General features: G+C 32.5%; 2 protein-coding genes, 1 long non-coding RNA gene and 1 pseudogene across 5 annotated transcripts in view; 1 reads left to right on the plus strand and 3 right to left on the minus strand.

Moving 5' to 3' along the window:
* Window positions 1-25,234, minus strand: part of LOC149892556 (uncharacterized) — a 28,924-nt gene extending 3,690 nt beyond the window's left edge. Inside the window, exon 1 of the long non-coding RNA XR_016449609.1 lies at window positions 25,014-25,234. This is a non-coding gene — a long non-coding RNA (uncharacterized LOC149892556). The remainder of the gene's footprint in view (window positions 1-25,013) is intronic.
* LOC149892557 (uncharacterized) lies at window positions 889-1,601 on the plus strand (annotated as a pseudogene).
* LOC145186976 (uncharacterized) lies at window positions 3,507-7,396 on the minus strand. Of its 3 annotated transcripts, none has more exons than XM_080063284.2 (8): window positions 7,117-7,396; window positions 6,647-6,900; window positions 6,416-6,566; window positions 6,005-6,252; window positions 5,675-5,848; window positions 5,114-5,308; window positions 4,772-4,973; window positions 3,507-4,480 (listed from the first exon to the last, which is right to left on the minus strand). In XM_080063284.2, exons 1-8 carry the CDS (start codon window positions 7,230-7,232, stop codon window positions 3,565-3,567), a joined length of 2,256 nt encoding a protein of 751 aa, XP_079919410.2. In that variant the 5' UTR covers window positions 7,233-7,396; the 3' UTR covers window positions 3,507-3,564. The 3 variants fall into 3 exon arrangements, 2 of the variants coding, with proteins under 2 accessions (XP_079919410.2, XP_089933873.1); XR_016449608.1 differs by having other exon boundaries at window positions 3,659-4,480; window positions 5,679-5,848; window positions 7,117-7,339; XM_090077747.1 differs by lacking the exon at window positions 7,117-7,396 and having other exon boundaries at window positions 5,679-5,848; window positions 6,647-6,985.
* Window positions 15,166-18,501, minus strand: LOC149892558 (uncharacterized). The gene is made up of 2 exons (XM_090079968.1): window positions 16,267-18,501; window positions 15,166-16,178 (listed from the first exon to the last, which is right to left on the minus strand). Exons 1-2 carry the CDS (start codon window positions 17,428-17,430, stop codon window positions 16,164-16,166), a joined length of 1,179 nt encoding a protein of 392 aa, XP_089936094.1. The 5' UTR covers window positions 17,431-18,501; the 3' UTR covers window positions 15,166-16,163.
* Window positions 25,235-25,742: the final 508 nt, after the last annotated feature.

Below are 25,742 nucleotides of genomic sequence, written 5' to 3' on the forward strand. Positions count from 1 at the left end.
TATTGAACCGGGGATCTGGTATGGTTTTTATCCGGGTTATGGTACCGGGAGTCAGACGGGTCCGGTACGGTTTTCCCGGGCGTTAACGCCACATATTGACTGTTTTAGAATTTACCTCAGGGATGAAGTTTGAAATTGGCATTTTGTTGTGTGTTACTTTGTTGTGCGATAGTTTGTTAATATTATATTTCTTTTACGCTTTAATGTTGTTTCTTTTTCAAATAGTGGTATATATTTTTTTTTGATATATTTTTCAAATATTTCGTTAAAGTTATCCGTTTTTAAATTACGATTGTCGGATAAGAACAATTTTTTTACTGTTTGATTATAGTAAAATATATTTGAGAATAATTTTTTTACTAACAGTATTTTAGGTATTGTAGTTTCATTATGTTTTCGTTATGTTTGCAATAACTATTTATAGATAATTCTATGTTGATTTTTGCAAATTGATTGAAACATTAAGTTGAAAACACTGGTTTTTAGTTGTTGAGATTCTGTAATTAAACTACGCGCGAAAGCAATTACAAAGAGTGGACATTGCGCAGTTTCCTTAAAATCCTATAAACATACTTTGAGCGGTATTTTTATGGACATATTTGAGTTGATTTGTAAAGTGTAAATTGAAGGCGAATTTTTTGTAGATGGGAGTTTTTTATTATTTTATTCGCCGAGAGAAAGCAACATATACGTTGTTAATAATTTTTACCGCATATAATTTATAAAATCTATCTTCATTTAATTTATAATAAAACTATTTTAGTAATTGGGGAATATTTATAACCTAATAAGATTTTATTACCCATATACTTTTTTTATATTATTTGTTATTATATTATTATCTATTTATTGTTTGTTAATTAATTAATTTTGTTAAATAATAGAAAAACATTTTGTAAAATTACGAAGATATAAGTAACCTTACTATGAGTTCAGACAGAACAAAACGTAGAAAAATTGCTGCTGAAATAGCAAGAATAGTGAAAGAAGTATCATGCAATTAATCCGAGTTGTTGAATAATATTTTAGTGTTTAATTCTTCTAAATCATGTCCAATTGTCAAAAATACTTTGTTACCCGAGTCTTCTCCTGAAATTCCCGAAAATTAATGCTGGTTGGATGACAATATAAACTTACCTTTTAGTAACTCTATCATTTGTTTTGAAGAATCTAGTGATAACATCGAATGGAAAGCTTGTTTGCATGATGATTTTGACAGTGATGGTATTGATGGCAACAATTCCGTAACAAAAGTTAATGAAATTGTATCGGATGAATTAAGGCAATGGACGATTGCATTTAACATATCTCATAGTGCTATAAATAATTTGCTTCAGAATTTGCAAAAATCAAATTTAGATTTGCCTAAAGATGCTAGAACACTTCTTAGAACTGATCGAAACATTATTACTGCTTCTGTAGCTGGTGGTGAATATTTTTATATAGGATTAAAAAACTTTTTATCTTTGCTCCTAAATAAATCTTCAATTTCATCTGATGTTACACAGCTTACAATTCACATAAATATTGATGGTATTCCTTTATTTAACAGCTCAAACATTTCTGTCTGGCCAATTCTTAGTTCAATTGTAGAATTTTAAGGTAGCAATGTCTTTCCTAGTTCTTGTCAGTAATGGTGGAGGCAGCTTGACACAATTTATCAAGCAAAACATGGCCTATTTAATGATGTCTAAGCAAGCACAACAGTGTAGCTTGATTGGCCAACGAAGCAAAATCAAATCTTGAGCACTGCAACACTTTCAGATTTTGTTTAGTAAGTATTCACTTCAAATTTGTATGCCCACATTTAACAGCAACATATTAATCTTGAGTTATTTATTTAGGTCACAATATTTAGCCCAGAAAAGTAATACTTGCTAAATGGTGTAATAATAATAATAATTTAACATGTATACTGCGGCATTAACATAATTGTTTTATATGTATTTAGGTGCTGCTAAACAAAACTTTGCCACTAAGGACACAAGCAAGGAGATGCTTGAGAAGTAACTTTCTACGTGGTTTGGAAATTCACGGGATCGTGGGGAAGGGAGCCAAAAACCGAAAGGGAAGAATGCAACAGAAGTCAATAATGTAATACAAGTTCCTGATGATGCAGTTACAAATTTTAAACAGTGAACAATGTTTTTTAATCTTGCATCAGCTAAGAGTTAACAAACTGTTTGCCATGGTCTAAGTTATGATTGATTGAAAATAGCACACAATGTGATCTGTTTTTCAAGCACTGTATACATTTTACTGGTTTGTCCAGCCTGTAAATATATTTTGCCTTATACCACAGAGGACCTGATTTCATATACTCTTATTTGTTTAATTCAGTTATGCTCGTTGAAAATTTAGTTAACTAATTGTTATTACGTGTAATTATTCATGTGTATTTCTTGGTATATTTTTAATCAGTTATGACTTGCAGTGATGCATTATTGCGATTTGCATCATATGTATGCTATATGATATTATTGGTGCATTTTTTGAAAACCTCTTAGTTTATGACTTGTAATTGCTTTTTTTTGAAAAAGACTTTTGCATATAGTTAACCGCTTATCAGTTTTAGCAATTATTTAGTAATGTGACATAGTGATAATAATAATAATAATAATAATAATAATAATAATAATAATAATAATAATAATAATAATAATAACAATAATAATTATAATAATAATAATAATAATAATTATTATTATTATAATTATCACTATAATAATAATAGTAATAATAGTAATAATAATTATCATTATTATAATTATTACTATTATTATTGTTAACATTACTATTATTATTATAATTATTAATACTATTATTGTTAATATTACTGGTACTATTATTATTATTATTTTTATTATTATTATTATTATATTTATTATCATTATTATACCTATAATACCAGGGATAATTGTGGGATCCATCTGGGTTATCCCAGCTGAATACCAGCTGGGTTCCGAATGGGTTCTGTTTGCTATCCCTTCTGAATACCATCTGGGTCCCGTTTACGTATTCTGGCGGGAATCCCGGACGGGTCCCGTCTGGATCCCGCGGACAAAAAACGGCGGGATCCGTCTGGATTACCCGTATGGGTCCCGTCCTGCGGCCCGGCTGGGACCCACCCGGGTACCTTACGGGCTGGCTAGCTGGGTGGTGATGATTGATTCGGTAATGTTGCTTTGAGTACACGAAAATAGTTAATAAAGAGAAAATATGGACTTCTAAATTTTGATATCATTTTTTTCGGATGAAATATAGGTCATTTACATATAAAAAAGCCCAATTCAGACAAGACATTTCAGTCCGGCATCAAAAAACGGAAATAACACAAGCTTAAAAAAAGGTTGCAAAACCGAACGGAGATCTACATGGTGATGATGATGATGATGATGATGATGATGATGATGATGATGATGATGATGATGACGTTCCGAAGCTAAAAGAACAAGTAGAAGGAGCACACATAAAATTGAAGGATGCAAAAAAAAAAAAAAAAACTAAAACAAAAAAACTTTTTTGTGCGTCTTTATAAAATAAAAAAAATATAAACTTTATCCTCTACAAATCAATTTTAACATCTTTATTGTTATCGCATTCTTCTCCGCTGCTATTTTGCTTCGAGATGCTCCCTAAGATTTTTTTCTCCTCATACTTGACTTGCTCGTGCAGTTGAAATACAGCACATGGATATAACAAACAGAGACTAAAGAAATCTTCCACTATATTTCCCTGTAGCTTGTATTTTTCACGAACAGTACCTCGCACGCGACAAGCGTATCCAAAAAAAGTAACAAGAGCGACCCAACCCACAAAAGAAATCCCCTCAACTTTTTTTTCACAAACCATCAATATAATCCAACCGTAAAATAGAACAGCATAAATTATGCTATGTGCAATAAAGTAAACTCTTTTTTTCGCCTCAACATTTGCGGCCGTGTCTGCAAGCAGATACCATGGTGCTATCACAGCGAAAAGACTTTTTTTCAATTGTGATTTTGTTGTTAAACAATCAAACAACCCGACTTTCCATTTTCCTTCGTCTTCGTCTAAATCCCCTGCTTCTATTTTCAAAATTCGCCACAAAGATACGCAAGCAAAATTTAAGATAAACGTGTAAGGCAACCCTGCACAAACGGACGCTGTTTGTAGGGCTACAAGTGCATTTTTACCGCCGGCTTTTAGTAGGGCTGTTGCAGTTGCACCTTCGGTGAAAGACCAAAATATTCTCTGGAGGATAGGTGGATCTGGATTACCGTTCGCTGAAAGACAATCAATAACTAAAGACCCACTATCGGAAGATGTGACAAAGTATAAAACAAGACCAACGATGGAAAAAACAGAAAGAGCTGAACCAATTTCACCATATTGTTCAATAACATCAAACCACATGTCTGTTGAAAGACGACAAGATAATCGGTGAGCCCCAAACAACTGCTTAATTTTTTGAGAGCCATATGTCGGAAACAAAGTTGTGCTAAAAATAAACGTTAAGATATATGTATATATATATATATATATATATATATATATATATATATATATATATATATATATATATATATATATATATATATATATATATATATATATATAATTTTAAATAAATATGTATGTTTAATTTATAAATATGTATATTTATATATCTTCTAAAAAAGTATTTTATGTTTTTAAATTTTGTACTATGATAATTATGCAAACATAACTTTTCATAATTCATTTGTTTTCATTTTATTCACATTTACAGAGAAACTGAATAGGAACTTACTTGTACATTTCACAGGTGATGTTAAGACCTTCGGCTTTTCGCTCCATGGCTAAGCCTGCTCCTCCAAATACAGTTAACCAAAAAAAAGTATAAAATATTGGTACAGTGAGTGTGTATGTTATGAACTCTTTAATAGTTCGTCCACGGCTAATTTTGGCAAAAAACATCCCCACAAACGGGGACCAGCTAACCCACCATCCCCCTAGCAAGAAAAGGACGAAAGTATGATATAGAAAAATAATTCAAATTAACAACAACAAAAAAATATCAATTGATTAAAATAAAAATTAAGCTGAATTAAAACCTATGAGAGTTAATGTAAAAAGTATTTGTGTTTCTTACAGTAGAAAAGAGTCCATGCATCCATCCAGCCTGGAGCTTGCTTCCCGTCGGGAGCATCACCTTTCATTGCAAATGCATCTGTATGAAATCCAACCTCTACAAAATTTTGTGCGTAATAACCACAGGATTGAACGAAGAGATTTAGTAAAAACCAAGTGTCGTCAGAAAAGAAGACTATGAGTAGTATAACTGTTCCTAAAATTTATTACATTTGCAAGAGTTTTGTAAAATTACATAAAATTACTTACTTTTTAAAAATGTTTTTGAATTAAAACTTCTATTATCGAATGTTAAACAAAATTATCAGATTACAATAACGTTTCTGTAAAACAGAAGTGCCACAATACGACGTACAAAAATATTACTTGGTCCACCTGTTAGTTTATAATCTGCTAACTATATACACTGATTATACATCATATATAGCTATAAAGTGAATATTATTTACTAATTATTATTTAACTGGTGGGCCAACAATAATTCAGATACAGTCCTTGGGTTGCAATAAGGTTATTCATTATATAAACCGATAAAATTAATGAATAAGACAATTTGACTGACCAACCATAAAACATATTTCAGATAGCCATTTGATTCCTATCTTAACGCCGCTCACAACTGAAGCTGTTGCTATTAAAGTTACACACCATATAATGATGATCTGGTTAGATGAAGACTCGTCAATACCTTTATGCAATCGGCTTAGACCACTGTTTAATTGAATGACGCCTAAGCCTATTAGTTAAAAAAAAAAAAAAAATCTTAAAATAGGTATTATCACAAAGTACAACGTGTATTTAAAAAAAAAACTTTGTTTGCAGTGTATTGTTATAATTATATGCATTTATTTAGTTTATATTACTAAAATGCTTAATTGTTTTTTAATTGTACCTAGACTAGTACAGACCCCGAGCATTGTGCAAATAATAGATAATGTATCAATAAAATCTCCAAAAAAGCCAAACACTTTATCTCCTAATAGCGGATAAAAACAAGTTCTCATCGTCATTGGCAAGTCTCGTCTATGGGAAAGAACTCCAAGTAGCAAACCGATGAGTACATAAACAATCCATCCATGAATACCCCAATGAAAAAAAGACAAGTTCATTGCATCTTGCGCTCGCTGGTTATCGTTGTACCTAAGTTTTATTTCCATAAATAAAATTGTCGATCAGTTTTATCTTTAGTTCATTGCTTAACAAGTTGTTTTAGAAAAAAGAAATGGTTAAAGACCTGAATATGTTTAAAAAAAAAGCTAATAAAATAGAAAAAGATTTTTAAACAGGTTTAAAGATTTTCAACCTGCCCCAGTATCTATTTCGATCGCGACCTGGTGCATAATGATAGACAGGTTCAGCAACTCCAAAATAAAAGAGACCAACACCAATGCCAGCAGAAAATAGCATTGTGAAATATGCTCCATCAGAAAACTCTGGTTTTTCATCGTCGCGACCTGGAAAATAATAATTTGCTTTTAATTCCAAACTTTCTCAAAAATGTAAATAAATATTTTTGCTCAATTTTTTTATTTACCTAATTTCAGCGAAGAATACCTCGAAAAGTAAATTACTACGATGAATAAAGCCCAAATATCTCGTGTCCCAATATAAAGCCATGTCCATTTTTGAGTAATCCATATCTTCCATTTTGATATCTCGCTATAAGACTCTATAGGTCTAAATATGCACCAAACAACAAAAGCCCAAATAATAATTGCAGATAAACTGGTTGTCAACGGATTAAAGTAAAACTGAAAAGGTCCAAACTTCCCTTTCACATTTAGACACCTAAAAATGTAAGATTTTATGTTCAGTTATATTCAATAAAACGGTTTATTACTTTCTTTAAACTGATTTGTTTATTTTTAGATATGATTCAACTGTGATTAAGTATGATTAATGATAGCTTTATTTTCCATAACGGAAATGATATATTTTACATAACAGAAATTGTATATTTTACATAACAGAAATTATATATTTTGCATAATAGAAGTGATTTACCTGTCGTTAGTTTTTTCGTTATCTTTTTTGAAAATCGTCTTTGCGCATGTGTTGGTTATATGACAAACCTTTTTTTGAGTCTCATCGTCTAGAAAAGCTTTATGTATCTGATCCATTGTCAAATCCAAAATATAAAAAAAATTGATATTTTAAATTTTCGTTGTTACTGATACCTACGGTTCGTTGTAAGTGCGAACAAAACGTTTTGGGCAATTTATGCAATTTACAACGGTAGTGTTTCGATGGACATGTGTCGCTACAGGAGGAATTTTCCAATATCTCAAAGCCGCATATTATAAGTCTACATAATATAAATTCCCCCCTGAATCATGCAAAAATTTCAAACAGAAGTTTAGGTTCTAAATTATTCATTAAGCTGAAAAACTTAAATTTAAGCATATAGTAAATTATAAGATGAGTTCTTTCTTTGAGTATCAATGTAAAGACTTATTTTACTCGTTGCTAAATGATTCTAAGATGCCGTGTGTTAATGACAACACTTAAAGTTGAAAAGTGCTTTTAAGAGGTTTGATTTTAAACTTAATGAAATAAATATTTTTTCCTGAAATGTCGGACTAACCGACCATGTGTTTTTTGGAAAGAAATTAAGTGAAATGAACGAAATAAAGAAAAAAGTAAACACTAAAAATTAAAACCCGTAGAAAATCTGCTGTGGAACATGTTTTTTGTTTCCGATTTTTAAAGTATTTCTGATTTCGTTGGAAGCCTAGACGTTATTTGAAATTATTTGACGTTTTTTGAAACGCAGTTACATGGAGTCAACATAACTGTTTCAACTGTGACGATATTAAAACGCCAATAAACTACCAACGAAAAACTACAATCGAAACGACGATCGAAATGATGATCAAAGGATGGGTCAAAATGACATTAAAATACTATAAAAAATGTAAGCATGATTCCGATACGAGAGGGTGAAAAAAACTAAAATGTAACGTAGGAGGTAAAAATAATATCCGAAAATATTCTAAAAAAAAAAGTTCAAGGTCAAATGTTGTCGGAACATAACGTTCGGCAACGCACATAACAAACTTTTAACAATGTAGATATGATTGGTGGTCGAAATTATATATGAGGCCGAAAAAGTGTTTTTTTACCGTAAGTACCTTAGTACCGTAAAAAGTGTTTTTTTACCGTACCGTACCACAGTACCGTAAAAAGTGTTTTTTTACCGTACTGTGGTACGGTAAAAACAAAAGAAAGTTTTAAGCATCTTTAAAAGAAAAACTTGTGTAATAATAGAAATGTCTAGTGAAAGACTCTTCTCTTAAACAGAACTGTTGCTTGACAGCGATTTTTCATAACCATTTCTTCGTAAATCTTTTTTTTGACAACAACATTTTGGAATGTTACAAAATGGAACTAATGCCACGTTAATTTCTTTTAGAATATAAAATAACAATATTCTTTAGAGTGTACATTTAACCTTAACCGAAAGAAAATCGCATCTATTTTCCCTCATCATCATTCTAAAGCTATGGTTTTTCTTCCTAACTGTAATTAGAGTGCAAACGTCATGCAAAACTAATGAGAAACGCTTTTATGATCCTTGTTATTTAAAAATGGAAGGAAAAATAGAGGCGCATATATTATATTTGAAAGATTATCTACTACTAATTAATTATTTCAAGTACTTAATGCTTTTTCAAACGAATTCTAGTCGAGGATGGTCAGAGTAGTCTGTACTGACAATTTAGCATGTTTTCAAAAAATAAATTTTTGAAAAAAAAAATAAATATTGACAGTAATATGTCAGTAAAAAATGTCGGTTAACAAATTATTAGGAGTAAACTGGGGTAAAATTTAACGGTTTAGCTTCAAGTTTAATAAATTTTTTAAAGAAAAAGTATTACTTGGTCTGTTTTGTTTTTTTTAAACTTGATTAACATTTTTTTACACTATATTAATGTATAAAAATTGAAAAAAAGTATTTTGAAAAAAATTAACTTTCATTTAAAAAAAACCTTTATTTTTCTCTTATAGTTGGGAAATGTAAACTATTTAAATTTTAGTAATAATTAAGATATTATTAAATCAAGCTAAATTAAGTAAAAACAAAATGAAAACTAATCTTATAAGAAATTATATATATATATATATATATATATATATATATATATATATATATATATATATATATAAACTTCTTGAATAAATTTGAGTTGCTTCATGGTCAGAAGCTGGTCCGCGACTTCTTTTTAAAGATAAAAACTCTTCATCAATTTTGTATTTTTTTGGTTAACACGGTTGATAAACCAAGACATTCAATTAGAAGCTTCACATTTGTACTACATGTTGTTTTAAATTGGCAATTTTTCTTGCCAATTTAATTCTTGAGGTCTTTGTCTTGTCTCCATTTTTTTTTTAATGTTGCACTTCCTGAGTTTCGAATTTCTTTGAGAAGAATCATGAGAAAAAGCCTTCGAGAGAATCTTGATCGTCATTAAATTTTTACAAAACTTCTTTTTTAATTTATTAAAATTTAACTTTCGTGTCGAGAAATTTTTAGTATTTTGTGTAATTTTATTTGATACAGCTTTCATGAACGCCGCACACTGAATCTCTTTATACAAGCTGGGTGGACAAAGAATCGACTAATTGTTGATATTTTCACGATAACAAACCAGCTTTAGGTATTGATTATGACAAACATTCTAAAGCGAAAGTCATAAGCAGCTTAAAAGACGTTAAAATGTAAAAATGTAAATGACGTTAAAATGTAATCATTTAAACAAAAATTTCAGTTGCTTGCAAGTTTACAATGCTTTTTATACAATTTAACAAAATTTTAAGAAAAAGATCATCTTGTTGCCGTGATGGAAAGAGTCATCTTGTTGCTGTGATGAAAAAAATCATCTTGTTGCTGTGATGGATCTTACTTTAGAGGGTAAGTACTTTTTAATTTCATTAATCATTTTATTCAAAAAAAAACAATGGGTGTTAGAATAAGTTTTCAAAAAACTACGTTAAAATTGTAAAATCTTTTTTTGTTTTTAATTTTTCAACGTATTCAACGAGGGCGGTAGATTTTATTTATCTTTTTTATTTATTTTAATGTTAATTTTTTTCATATGTTTGAGGGGAATGGTTAAAGGGAAGGGGAAAGGGCTTGGGTTTGGGTTTAGTGTTGTGTTTATTAGGTATATGGAGGTTGGGAACAAGGTTGGGGATCTGGGAGTATTAAATGTTTTCTATATTCGGTCCCTCAGGTGATATATTACGGCGCGGCTATGGTAAGGTGCGTGGTTAGAGCATCAAACTTTTCAATTGCAATATTTAACGCATATAGTAATAATAGCAATAATATTAATAATTGGAATGCAAACAAAAATACTTACTACTGGTTCTTCTTCTCTTACTTATTTTTCTTAATAAATATTCTCAAATATCTCATTGATATATATTCTCTTAATATTAACTCATGCAAATATCAATAAATCAATACTACTACAATATGCGGATTCTGGGACATTGATACTTTTCCATACTTAAGGAATTCAAGATGGCGTCGTGTTTTTAATTTTTTAATTTTTTAATTTCTGCAATCATTTTTGTTGACTTACCTTTTTTGTGTCCTCGTGTTCTAGACCAAAGAGTTGATCATAGTCCATAAATGTAAAGCACGGTTTTAGTTTGTAATGCCCAATAGCCAAGGTGTGAATTCCGTCTTGCAAGATGTGTCTTTTGTCATCGTTAGCGCTGAGTGCGACTTTGTTGATCTCTTCGGTGTAAATGTTATGCTGATGAGATCGGATAACGTTCATAGCTGCAAGCTTTTCATTTCCACTTAATAAGCAGTCTTTATAATCTTGATGAGTGATTTTCTTTTCAACTACGCATTTCTGAATACCTTTGCATTTTTTCTCTTCTTTTTTTTCATTAAAGACCTCATAGGAGTAGAGCTTAGGACGAAGTCCTACAAACTCTTTAATTAGTTTTCCACCAGCCTCGTCTTTGAACATACCGATAATCTTATTATTTAACCCTACTTTAAACCCAGCGTTTTCAATAGCAGGATGGTCTTTAGAAAAGTTGCTCGTGTCAAATTTTTCAAGTACATCGTTAGCAATGTCCTGATAAAAATCTTCTGTTTCTATTTCGTAAAACAGAGAGTCAGTATCAGTCATGAGTAATTTCAGCTTATCCCCGTATTTAGGTTTCATGTAGTCGTAGTGGTGTTGAAACATGAGTGTTTTGCTCAAATCGAGGATGCTCATTCCCAAGTAAACAGGCTTGTCGTAGTAGACAATTGTTCTTTTCATGTGAACCGCAGCAAGGTTTTCATCAAAAATTCTGTTTCGTTCATATCGAGGGCTTTTAGATAATTTTAAGACTTCTTTTCTCGTGGTAACAAGCCTAACATCAACGCGTTTTAGAATATTCTCCATGGTCTTGCCAAAGACAGAGTTATTCATGAGTTTAAAAAATTCTTTATCAGATTCATTTTTAGCCTCGGTTCTTAATCTAGTGTTGAGGTCAATATATTGTTTCATAAAAGTTTCTTCTTCAAAGGTGATACCACGATGAATTTTTGTAATAACTAATCCCATCCGTTCATAGAGTTTTAGGTTTTCATGATGAATGACATATTTCTCCTTGTTGTTTAAAGTAGGGACCAGCTTTTCCACTTTTCCAATAGTTAATCTTTCAGGAGCTAAAGGATAGTCGTTGTGTAAATCGTGTAGACTTTCAGGATAGGTTAAATCGACTTCGAGAATGCAAGGTATGGATTTCCAATTGGAGAGTTCCTCTTCAGTCATCCATCTGAATCCTCTAAAAGGAAGAGGCTTACACATAGCCCATCCATACAAATTGTTAGCGTCTAAATATTGTAGGAATGTAGATGGTTTTGAAGGATTGTAGGAATTGTTCATGTATTTGTTATTAGCAGTTCCATATCGATTGGAGATCATGCTAATTCCACCACGTATACCTTTTTGTATCATGTTGAGCATATTAATATCAGTTAACAATTCCAATTTAATTTTAGTTTTCTTTAACATAGCGTCCCAAGCCAAACCAGGGGATGTGTAATACCAAGCAGGATCAAGACCGTAATGACTGAGACATGTGTTTCTGAAATCTTCAAATGCATCTGCAAGTATCAAGACGTCTGAAATATTATATAATTCGTGATAGTCTTTAAAGGTTTTACATCCAAATTCGCTATAAACGTTTTGAGCATGTGCATAGTCTTTCACTGTTGCTGATTCATCTTTTAGCTTGGAATAGAATGCTTCAATAGGAGGTAATTGCGTTTCAGTGAATTTCTCAATGGAGTTCACCCAGTCATAAGGGTAAATACCTTTTTTCCTTATCAAATTAAACTGTTTTTTTTCTTTATAATGTTCAGCTACGTTTTTGCACTGTTCGTCAGTTAGATTTTTAGCTAGTTTTTCTAAACCGAAGGGTAAGAATCTGATGCTGTCAATAAACCTTAGCTCTTTCATTACTTCCTTTAGTTTACCTTTCTTATCAGTGAATTCTCTCACTTTGATTTTTTTCGAGAAGCTGATATATTTTTCTTCATTGTTGGGTATACAATTGAGCTTTCCACCTAATTTCTTGATGAACAAATGAGCGTCATAACCGGACAAATTATGAAAGACAACAGGAATGAATTTTGGAAGTTTATAATTCAAGTTGCATTTGTTATGAGCAGCTCCTCGATACTTTCCAGTTAAATGACAGTGATCCCACACTTTGTCACTGTTAAGATCTGATTCACAAATATGACATAGAGTTGCAGTCTCAAAATTCTTTTCATCCTCATCCGTTACCACTTTCTTTTTTACTATATCAATCTTGTCGAAAATCTTTATAAGGTCTGATTCAAGCATGGTTATAAACTTTTGAGCTACGTCATCGTCATCGCTTTCTGCTGTGTACATAACTGGTTTTTCTTTGTAAAGGCTGTCGTCAAAGCATTTGATGTAATAGCAGAAGGAGCTTGGAACGTGCTTTTGATATTGATTGGTGTATGACTCTTTCGAATTTGGGGTGCAAGTGCTGATAGGCTTTGTGAAACTTTCAAAGTCTGCGTATACGATGTACGGAACCCTCATAGACTTGCTATAGTTTTTAAATTCAACAGTTGCTCCTTCTTTAGGAAGTTCGATTCTTACTGGAGCGTTATTATAGCAGTCTTCTCGATGTTTTTGGAGCTTTTCTTCCTGGTCATAACCTTGCAGACAATTTCGGCAATAATGTTGTTTTCTTTTTGTTTTTGATGTTTGTGAAGATAATAACCGACTCAAACTTTTAATGAGACAGTAATGGTCAGTGTCGTCGTTTGAAATAAACAACAAATCAACACAGTGCTTTCGATCTGTAAAATCAGATACTCGCAAAGGGTAAAGTTTTTCATTTTCATACCCAAAGACGTTCACGCTAATGTCAGGATTATTTTTCTCAAACTTATCGATTTTATTAAGCTTAACAGGAAACTCTATTCCATCCCAATTCAGCTCTTCTGATTTTAGAACCAAGTCTTCATCGATTCTTTCGTTATGCGTATTTTTTAAATTCAACGCTCGAGTGACTGACCATTTAAAGCATTGATCATCCTTGTTTTCCATGTTGATGATCGCCTTTTTGTCTTTCAGCTCTTTAGGCAGCTCCATATAGGAAGAACCGCTGATAGGTTCATAAGCAGTAAAGTTAATGTCCATCCTTATAATCTTAGACAGGATACTATTAGATCCTAAAGCATTGTATTTAGCACTACTTTCCAAGACTTTTTCTTCCATTTCGCTTATGAGCGTTCTTACATCTGTAGCTGCTAGAACAATCTCTGATCTTGATGAAAAGCTTGCTTCCCGAGTCACTTCTTCACCAGTCATCATGCTTACAGATTTCATTTTACACGTTAAAATAATTCTTACTCTGGTGTTTCTTTCCACTTCCATGGTTTGAATAGCAGACTCTCTTACCAAATTAAAAAAGGATGCAATGTCTTGGTATCGAGAAGAAGGTGTGTAAGAAAATTGTCTCACAGAACTCTCCGCTGAATGTTCAGTCATTTTAAACTTTACTTTAATTGGTTTTACCACAGGTTGTTTTACAGCAGGTTGTTTATACTCTGTTTTTGATACAAGCGATTTGATAGACTTTATCTTTTCATCGATTTTGTTCACTGCTTCGCTTACCTGATTCTTGACTACTTCGGGAACGTAAGGCTCCACCCATTCTTTAACATCATTTAACTTAGTTTTAACATAGGACGTCACACTTTTTGTAACTCTCGTCAGAGTTGAAAATAAACCAGGTCTTGGTGCTGGAACCGGTCTAGGTGTCATGACAGGCGATGAATCTAAAACAGGTTCGTCAAGGATAGGCCTTTGCAAATGAGCTGGTTTTGGAGCAATAGGAGGCTTTACCATAGGTCTTGGTGGAATGATTGCTGGTTTCGGAGCAATAGGAGGTTTTACTACAGGTCTTTCAGGACTAACAACAAGTCTTACTTTTGCAGGCTTTATTGAAACTTTTGTCGGCTTAACAGAAACTTTTACAGCTGGCTTAACAAACCTAACCACAGTAGACCTTTCATTAGTATGCAAAGGTCTTGCCTCAGTCGTTCGTCTACGAAAAGAAGCAGGAGCAGATACAACTCTAGGTGGCTGCAAAGCCATTAAAAGTTCTCCTTTTCTCATTTTAGAGTAACCTCTTATTTTTTGCTCTTTAGCAATTTCTTTTAATTCTTTCACAGTTTTACTTTCCATTTTTATTACGGAAAGATTTTTGTTTAAGCCACTTTCATTTTTTTGCTTTTTAGCATCAGTTTTATCACCCATTTTATTAATGGAAAGAAATTTTTTTTCGATGCATTCAATTTTTTGCTCTTTAGCATTTAAATCTGGTTTTGAAGAATAGATACTCATTTTTATTATACCAAGATTTTCTTTAAGTCAATTCAATTTTTTAAATCTTGGCACACTTTCAGCATATTTTCTTCTTCGAAAAGTTTTTACCGTTTTTTAATTCTCCCGTGAAAAGAATTAAAAAATTATTTAGAAAGACGTGAATACATATTTTTAATCTCTCTAATATTTTCAGTGATTATACGACATTTATTACGTCCGCTAGCATTTAGTTTCCAATTTGTTCCGATCAGGAATTTATTACGCAGATAAATGTCTTCTTTTATAATTCTGATCACTTCTTCAAAAGGTGCTACTTCAACCATTTCTTTGAAAATGATTCGATGTTCCTTTGGAAGTTTTCTTACGTTTTTTAGAAATTTAAGCAAACTTTTTGATTTAGCCGTATCAGAAGTTGACTCAAAGCTATCATCAAGAGCATTTAAAAGATCATCCTTTTGCATGCTTTCCATCTTTTTTTATTTATGCCAAGAATTTTATTTAAGTCAATTTTTTAACATGCTAAAAGTTAAAAAAATCAATTTTGCTGCTTTTTACGTTTTTCAAGCTTTTCAGAATTTAAAAATTCAATCTTGATTCCATCATCCACCTTTCCATCTCGACGCTCTAAATATCTCCATCCACGTCCAGTCCCTGCCATCGCTTTGTAAAGAGACTTGTATTCAGTCACCTCACCTGTTTCAATGTTGGTTATTCTCACAGTGATAGGCTTTTTCTTAACTAAACTAAGCCATTCCCATTTTGGATCAACAGGTTTTTTTTCTTTTGGAGGAGGCTTTACTTTTTTTTCTTTTGCTCTTTCCAAAATCTCATCTTTACTGATCAAATTATTTTCAACCGCAAGCATCATCAACGTTATTAAATCTTCTGCTGTTTTACTAACGCCGTTTTCATTCAACAAATTTTTCAAATACGATGTTGTATATCTCATTTTTATTATACCAAGATTTTTTTTAAGTCAATTCAAAAATCATGATTCTTTAGAATACTCTCCAATGACTGGTCTTGTGTTTTTTATTGCTTTCACAAGCTCATCCTTTTTCATTTCCGAGTAACCTTTTATCGCATGGCTTTTACCTAATTCACGCAATTCTTTTACCGTTTTGCTATCCGTTTTTATTCAGATAAAAAACTAATAAACAGCAGTCATGTTGGTTCCATCTGAAACAAATTTAAGCAGTTTGTCAGAAATAACCACTGCAAAAATAATGGTATTTGCAATAGTTGAAGTTCGAAATTTAAGGTTTACCACTAATTCAGCTGTTTCCGACGTCATTCTTTCTTTTTGCTTGCTGATATCCACAAAGAACAACGGATATAATTTTATATATTCAAGCAAGCTTAACCCAGATTGACAAACAAGTTCATTTGTACCGTAATATTTATCATCAAAAGAGAACGCATCTGAATAAGCCATGACCACTCTCTTTTCTCCAAAATTCAAGTCGTAATTGTAATTTGGATACTTTATTCCATTAACAGTCACGTAAAAATTGCTAACATCACAATGGTCAAATAGTGATGGATTAACTGTTTGACTGGAATTTCTGTTTGTCTGAAGTCCGAACAAGATAAATCTTGGAATGCTTTTGTCAGTGACTCTTCCAAGCGACCAGGTAAATTCTGTTTGACCGGCTGGAATAAGCTGTCTTTCACATTTGTTTGATTTATAAGCCACTTGAATGGGAATTTTTTGAGCTATTAAATTCATGAAATCAGTCTTTTTCGAAATATCCAATTCAACGCGAGGCATATAAAGTCTGAATTTTTTAAGGTTGATCATTCCTCCACTAACGCTCTCCGCTCTATAAATCGCATCATCACATTCTTTCTTTGTAAAGGTGATGGTATGCCTAAACCCATAAACAACTTTGTCATAGGTTTCGCAAAATCCAAAAATGTGTTTCAACGGAATTTTAAACGAAAAAGCTCCAACGGATGTAGTGTCTGCAAACAAGTGGTCTCGTCTAACATTGAATCCTGAATTTCCAACAAGATTTGACGTATCCATATACCACATCTGTTTTAATCCATCAGCAAACTGAAATCCATAAGGATATTTCATCAATCCAAGTATGGTGGTGGCTGGACCTGGATACATCACTCTTTCCACTTGCTCTCCCGACAAGTCATAAGTCACATCATTAAACAAATACATCAAAGCGTTGTTCACCAGTGCAATGTTGTCTTTAGCATCGTAAAAGGTTCCATCGCTCTTTTTCAACACTCCTTCAATAAGAATGTAAGCCTCTGATGGTACTGTTTGAATCGATTGACAGTCAATCTCAAAAGTAATCGTGCCTGAAGAATTTAAATCGAGATTGGTTGGAAGGTACTCAAAAAAATCAACTTTTTCAATACCAATATCATACTCTGGGTTCTCAGTAACTCTTAATCGCTCAGTACTTATCATTTTTTATATAATAAAAAAATTATTTAATTCATTTAAATGTCTCTCATTGCAAGACATTGCAAGTTTATAACAAGTCATCGCAATAGAATGCTATCTTCATACTATTTTCATGCCCTGCCCCATTTTCACCAGGTCTTGAATTCGAATCGCGTTCTTTTTAGACATTTTCTTAATTTGAATAGATGAACCAGTCTTTAATTTTTCAATGGTCTTTTTACCTTTATCAATAGCCACGTCTTTAGCAGCGGAGATGGCTGAAAGGGCTAACTCTGTCCCAGCAGATTTTGCAGCTGTAATCGCTTCTTGCCCAATTTTGCTTGATGCAGCATTTTTAAGCAAATTCACTGTTGCTTTTGATACACTTGACGCAGCTGCTCTTTTTATGAAATTTTTAATCATGTCTACAATACCACCTCCACCAACAACGTTCTTTTTCACATATCTTCTTTTGTTCACAATGAGCATTTTTTTAAATAAAACAATTTTTTTTAAATAATTTTATCAATAGCCTTCATTAACGATTTATATTCCTCTTTATTAATCTCTCCTTGTCTCAACAGCTCATCGCAAATAGCAACAGCCTCGTTTCTTGAAGCCGTGTTTCCAGCATGCCAAGCAGCTATACTCAATTCAAGCTTTTCCACCAACGCATTAGGATCGCTTGGAAGAATAATGACACCGCGACCTTTTTTACCTTTTTCAATACGCATCATTTTTTCCCAAATAGGAGCAATAAGTTGTTGATACTTTGGTCTTCTTGATGATTTCGGTTTATGCGGTTGCGAATCAGATCTTATAGCATCACTGTCCATTAAAATTTTTTCATAATTTTGCAAATCTTCATCGGTATAGCTCTTTGGTATTGTTAATTCAGTCATCAGTTCCCAAAGACCTTTTGTTCCATTATACTTTTCTTCACCGACAATGATATCATTTCCATCTATTTCAACCTCCATTTTTCCAATGTACATTTTATCTCCAACTTTGTTCACTTCAAAAGGCATTTTGGATACAAATTTTCCTTTAAGCATCTTTTCATTGCTCTCAATGATAGGTTTAAATAGCTTGCTCACATCAGCTTGAAAATTCGTATCTGAAATGTTGTCATTCACGCTGTTCTGATAAATCCTCTTTCGTCTATCATTAATTTCTTTCACAATTTCATCCCTTTTATTCAGGTCTTGTATTTTAAAGAAAAACATCTTTTTAAAATACGTGGAAAAAAAACATAAATTGGTTTTTACGACTACGTTGATCCTTTCTTAAACAAATTGTTAAACGTTTGAATCGCGTCTTCTCGTCCTTTTTGGATCAAGTTTTCTTTAGTAACTTCATCTATCCCCTTTTTGGTTTTGGTTCGTATTTCCTCCATCAAGGATTTAAATTTTTGAAGCTCATCAATAATCAATTGAAACTCTGAATCGTTTATTTTTCCATCCATCAACGCTTTGGAAATGTGCTCGCTAATCGTATTCAATTTCGACTCTGCCAACACTTTGATCTTTTCATGCTTCTCTGCTTTTAATGCTAGTTTTTTGTTGACTTGTCCTCCTACAATGGATAAAAACCCCATTCCAATAGCCACACCTTCACACGCAATTGCAACAGGGGCAGCAGCGATGGTTGATAAAAGACCAATTCCAGTCACACCCAAAGCAATGCATAAGGTTTGGATTGTATTATCTACATTAGAAATGATCCTAAACACGCGATGGTACTTTTTGCTTAGATGAACTCGCTTTGCTTTTTCACTCTCTATCTCTTTCTGAATCTCGCTTATTTTATGAAGCCTATAAACATGCCCTTCATCTACAGGAGCTGATGGAAGAACTGGATAAAGTTTTTCATTCAATATTTCCATTTTTTATTAATAAAAAAAACTATTTTAAATCAATATAGTTAATCTTGCAAAGTTTTTCTCCTTTTTTAACGGTGACTTCCTTGTTGTTATAATTGTGTATGGTTATAAATATCTCATCCACAGACTCGGAAAAAATAGCATCGTTTTTGAAATAATTCAATTGGTTGCTTATTTTATCCATCAAAGTGACGACAGCAATTCCTTTGTCTAATTGTAAACCTACAGACAACGATATCTGCTTGTGAGATACAGGAGGAAATTTAATGTCTTGTTGAGCAAAAATCTCATATTGTTTGTTAACGTTGAAATAAGGTGGATGATCTAACGTTTTCGTAGACACAATAATGTTGTTTGGTTTTCTTTCCTCCAACTCTCTAACCCTCTCTTCCAAAATTTTTAATTGCAAATCCAAACTATGAACTTCTGCTGAGGCAACATTTCTAAAAAACTTGTGAGGAGCATGCATTTTACATATTAAAAATAAATTTTTTAGATCATTTTATTCTTTATATGTGAGGAATAAAATGATTATCGTTTTAAGCAGCAGAAGCACACACTCTATATTCATCCTTTTTAAAACCTTCAATCAACGCCTCAATCTTTAATCTATTTCTTTTCTCCTCCTCATCATTGATGTAAATGATAAAGTTGTTTCCACCCGTTTCATTACGCATATCTTCTAACAATTCATTATATATATAATCATCATATTCATTTTGTTCTTCAACACTCATCGAATTGTAATCTAAAACTATAGTATCATTGTAAGGTCCATTGTAAGGTAAATCTTCAGGATCAACATCTTCTGAACTAGGCAAACTAAATACAGCAGCTTCGTCTAAAACATTAAAATCATCATCGCTTAAATAATATCTTTCCATAAATTCTTGCGTAAATTTTTCAGTATATTCTTCCATAAATTGTTCATAAATTTCTTCTATTTCATAAGTAAATTCATCTCTCTCTATCAACTCTAACGCATATTCTTCAAGACTAGTAATTTCTTCCGGCGTTGGAGGTTCTATCCTTTCATTCATTGCATTTAGCCGTTCTATCATCGCACGCTGATTTTCTGACATACTCATTGTTATTTTTTATATGAAAAGAAATTTATTTAACTCAAAATTCAAATTTTTTTTCTTATCATACAAAAACAGCGTGTCTATTTTTGCAAACTTAACAATTCATTATTATCTACCCATGAATTAAACGAGTCTGGATATCCTAACCATTTGACTAACGACTTGCTCTTGGTTTTGCGAATGATTTTTTCAATTCTAAATATGTCTTGATTGGTCTTTTGCATCTCCTGCTCGTAAAATGTACCTTGAATTTCTTCACCGTTAGCATCAGCGATTTTATACGTGGGTGGATTCGTATACTGAACATTTGACACGGTAAAAACCTCTTCAGTCCATCTCGGTGTATACCCCTTTTCAAAATGAGACTTCTTTTTTACAATTCGCACTTGATCACCCATGGAAAATTTTGGTTTTGCTGGTAATGTTTGATCCTTTCCATACAGACTCCACCAGACCCTACCTTTATTCTTTTCATCGCTAGCTTCCACTGGTGTCATTTTAATAGAAGAGTGCTTTGTGTTGTTGTAATTTTTCACCATCTCATCTAATACGTCGATGTATTTATTAGTGTTGTTAGCTGAAAAATATTTAAACATTCTCTCTTTCATTGTTCTATTCCATCGTTCAACAACAGAACTTTTTTCTTCATTTTCAGTGGAATACAGTTGCACACCCAACGCTCTCACATGTCTGTTGTAAAACTCTTTTCCTTTGTCTACCCACAATTTGACGCATTTTCTTTCTGTGAAAATCTTTTTCAACGCTTCAGCCACTTCAAGACCTGTTTTGCTTTTTAACGGAACAATCCATCCATACTTTGAAAACACGTCGATCACCATGAGCAAATATTTTACCCCGTTGTTGAATTTTGAAAACGATTGCATGTCAACCAAATCAGCAGCCCATATCTCATTAATGTCGTTCACAATCACTTTTCTTTTCTTAAAATGATGAATCACCGGTTTATGAAGCTCCTCTGCAAGTTGATCCGTCCATTTCAAATCACTCACACCCAATCCGAATTTAGCTTTGGCTTTGATGATGGGTTCGATGATTTTTCGCTCGCTTATTTCTCTCTGAGTAGGGTTTGGAATGGAGTTCATTTCTTCAAGCATCATTCGATCTGCTAAATTTCTGTTTTGCTTGTCGTTAAAATACTTGTAAGCTAAATCGTGGTGATATGCAGCATTGTCTACTCTATCCACCGGTTTGCTCCACTCTTGATACATGTCTGTGGAAGTAAGCCTTTTGTCTAAATTGGTACCAGGCCCTGCAAAGTTCATCCCTGGAATGTGCATTTCTCCTGGAAACTTTGCCCATGGAAGCTTTATTTTTTTTGAAAAATTGTTGATCGATTCTACCAAGTCTCCTCCACTAAGCGCATGCGCAGAAACAAACTTGCATTTACCTCTTCCGCAGACGACACAAGCTCCTTTGACTATATGCTTGTTGTTTTTTGTGATCTCGTTTTTCAAGTGAATGGTTTCAGTCTCTCTTCTACACTTAACACAGTACATTTTTTAACATATATAAAAACTTTTTTAATATAAAAAATATGGAAGTGATGAAATTGTCGTGTAAAATTGGGAAAACCAAAAGAAACAACAGCAAGCTTTTACCGAGAAGCATTCGAGGAATCATCGTTGGAAAGTCTGGATACGGAAAAACAACGTTGCTGCTCAATTTACTTTTAAGACCTGGATGGCTAGATTACAATCATTTGCAAGTGTTTGGAAAATCTCTTTTTCAACCGGAATACAAAATACTCAAAAGCTCGTTCGAAAATAAACTTCCTAAAAAGGATATTGTTGATTTGTTAACGGATGATGTACAAGACGAAATGGAAAAATTGAATTTAATCCATGAAGATGTTATTAACGATCTTTCAAAAAAATATTCCAACAATGATGATATGGAATGTCAATTTTTCGAAACAGCAGACGATGTACCTGAACCTGAAGATCTTGATTCATCCAAAAACAATTTAATGATCTTTGACGATTTGCAATTGACTAATCAAAACAAATGTGAAAAATACTACATCCGAGGAAGGCACTCTAACGTCGACTGCTTTTACCTCGCTCAAAACTATTTCGAGATTCCAAGACATACCATTAGAGAAAATGCTAACTTTATTTGTCTCTTTAAACAAGACCAAAAAAGCGTTAATCACATTTATCAAGATCACGTTTCCTGCGATATGAAAATAGAAGATTTTAAAGCCTTTTGCAATCATTGCTGGAATGAACCTCACGGATTTGCTGTCATTGATCTCTCTTCTAAAAAGAACGAGGGAAAGTACCGAAGCGGGTTTGATGATTTTTTATTTTTCTAAAACAATTTAAAAAATAATTATTATTTTAAAAATGACAGGTATAATCATCGGTGTAGATGGAAAATCAAGTGTTATCACTACTGAATTTTTGGATAAAATCGTTTTTGACGAAGGAAAAAGTTATGAAATGGCTTTTCTCGGTCTTGAGACTTACAACAGCATTCCAAATGTAAACAGTAAAAACAATTCTTTCAAATACAGCATGGACAATGGAGCTCATTGGGAGAACATTAACATTCCATCAGGAAGCTATGACATTAAAGACATCAACAATTATTTACAAAAGACCGTCTCAAACACAATAAAAAATTATGCGTCTCAAAGCGCTAGCTACGTCACAGCAAATAAAATCAGCTACTCTCCCGATAACATAAAAATCGGATCCAATTTAAGCACTTTAAAATCAACCATCACACTTGGAATGAATTATTTGATGGATTTGAACGTGGAAAACAGCATCGCATCAGTTTTAGGGTTTACTAAAAGAAAATTAAATTCCAATTCCGAATACGAGTCGGATCAAATCGTTAGAATTTCAAGCATTAGCACCATCAGAATCGTTAACAACGTTATCGGATCATCCTATATTAATGGAACCCAACTCAATTGCATTTACTCCTTTTATCCAAATGTTAGTCCTGGCTATAAAATCATTGAGAGACCAATGCATTTGATTTATCTTCCTGTTAAACTGTTTGAAATTTCAACAATGGTTACTCGCATCATTGATCAGAATGGAGATTTGGTTGATTTTCGTGGAGAGGATATTGCAATACGATATCATATTCGAGAAGTGAAATAAATAATTTTTAATACATAAAAAATGAGCAATTATCAAAATATCAAAATTAATATCTCGCAGAGCCAATCTGATAAAATTAAAAAAGCCATTCAAGACAAAACCGATACTAGCATTAAGCTTTCTCATCAAGACTTGAACGGTAAACATGTTCTCGCTATCACTAATGCGCAATTGAATAAAATTAGAAAAGCGTATGAAGCTGGTAAAGGAGTCACACTCAAACTGAGCAGAAAACAATTATCATACAACTCGAAAGTTGAAGGTGGATTTATCGGAGCTCTTCTACCGTTACTAGGTATGTTAGGTAGCACACTTGCAACAAGAGTAGTTCCTGCTCTCGCCACTGGATTGTTAGCAGGAGTAGGCTCTTCTGCTGGCTCTGCTATGGTTGATAAAATTGCAGGAAGAGGTCTTTTTTACATGAGCAAAAATGGGAAAGGAATGAAGATAAAAACTTTAGGTGGAGAAGGATTGTTTATCACCCCATGGACTAAAAATGTTTACGGTGATGGACTCTTCATTAAAACTGGAAAAGGCTATCAATCTGCTGGAGCTGGATTATTACTCGGACCTAACTCACCCTTTAATAGTATACCCTTTTTAGGTGCTATTCTATGAAAATCGCTTGTTAAAAAATTCGGATAAACTTTTTAAGAAATTAAAAAAAAATGATCGACTTTCAATGGATTGATGTAGAAGGAATTGTTTTACCTAATGAAGCTTTAACTAACTTTCAATTGATAAAGGCTGCTAAACAGTTAAAATTAAAAAACTTTCAAGGTGTGTTTGTCAGGGATGAGTTACCAAAAAAGCCAATGAAAAAAGAATGTGGAATCGTGAATACGGGAGATTCAAGCACTGGTGGATTTCATTGGGTCTGTTGGTATAAAGACGGAGACAAAAAATACAGTTTTGACTCTTATGCCCAGCCTCCTCTTGTCGAGCTCGTTGACTATTTGAAAAGCTCTGTTTATTATAACAGCGAGAGAGTTCAGTTTGGTGATACGTCTTATTGTGGTCATTTGTGTCTTTACATCTTAAAAAAATTGAATGAAGGTCTTGACTTTCAAGAAGTTATCAATACCTTGTGGTGAAATTTTTAAAGAATAAATTTTTTTTAAAAATAACAAACCATGAACGTTATCCGATCTCATCAGCATAACATTTACACCGAAGAGATCAACAAAGTCGCACTCAGCGCTAACGATGACAAAAGACACATCTTGCAAGACGGAATTCACACCTTGGCTATTGGGCATTACAAACTAAAACCGTGCTTTACATTTATGGACTATGATCAACTCTTTGGTCTAGAACACGAGGACACAAAAAAGGTAAGTCAACAAAAATGATTGCAGAAATTAAAAAATTAAAAAATTAAAAACACGACGCCATCTTGAATTCCTTAAGTATGGAAAAGTATCAATGTCCCAGAATCCGCATATTGTAGTAGTATCAATACAGTATAACGCTTACTTAAAGTTACTCAATATCTTTTCTTACCAATTCTTCTCAAAAGTTTTTCTTTAAAATCTTCATAAATACTTCTCATAAAATTCTCTTTAAATCTTTAAAAATCCTTTTCTCATAAATTCCTCTTTTTAAATCTCTTAAAGCTCTTTTCTCATAAAATCTTCTTTTAAATCTCTTTAAAACTCTTTTCTCATAAAATCTTCTTTTAAATCTCTTTAAAACTCTTTTCTCTTAAAATTCCTTTTAAATCTCTTTAACTCTCTTTTCTCTTCTTATCTCTTACTTTTCCCCTTCTTTTCCTCCTCTCTTCTTTTTTTTAAGCTTTTTATAGTTTTCGGTTTTTTACGGTTTTGCTACTTATTCATCATTTATTTATATGACAGGCTGAATAAGTCTCCGTACGTACATCTTTTCTTGGTTGTTGTTGTTTTTTTTTACTTTTCTTTTCGGTATATCGTTTATTCATATGACAATAAGTCTCCGTGCGTACAAAGTATACTGCGTTTAGTATTGTATAGTGAAAACCCTTTGCTGTACATTGGTATAAAATTTATCACCTCATAATATCATCCATAATTTTTTGTAACTTATTTTTTTTCAGATCGTGTGTGCTCTTTTTTAAAAATGGAGTTTTATTTGGAGAATGGAGAAAAAATAAGAAAAAAGAAATTCTTGTTTCCTGGATTTTATTTTACAAAAAATTTGTATTACTGATTTAACTCAAGATTCAGAGAGGTCTTTGCAGTAAAATATTTCATA

The sequence above is a fragment of the Hydra viridissima genome, unplaced genomic scaffold (genome assembly GCF_058129835.1).
Source record: "Hydra viridissima isolate aposymbiotic clone 2 unplaced genomic scaffold, HvirCarnegie_v1 scaffold_2, whole genome shotgun sequence".
Classification (NCBI taxonomy): Eukaryota; Metazoa; Cnidaria; class Hydrozoa; order Anthoathecata; family Hydridae; genus Hydra; species Hydra viridissima.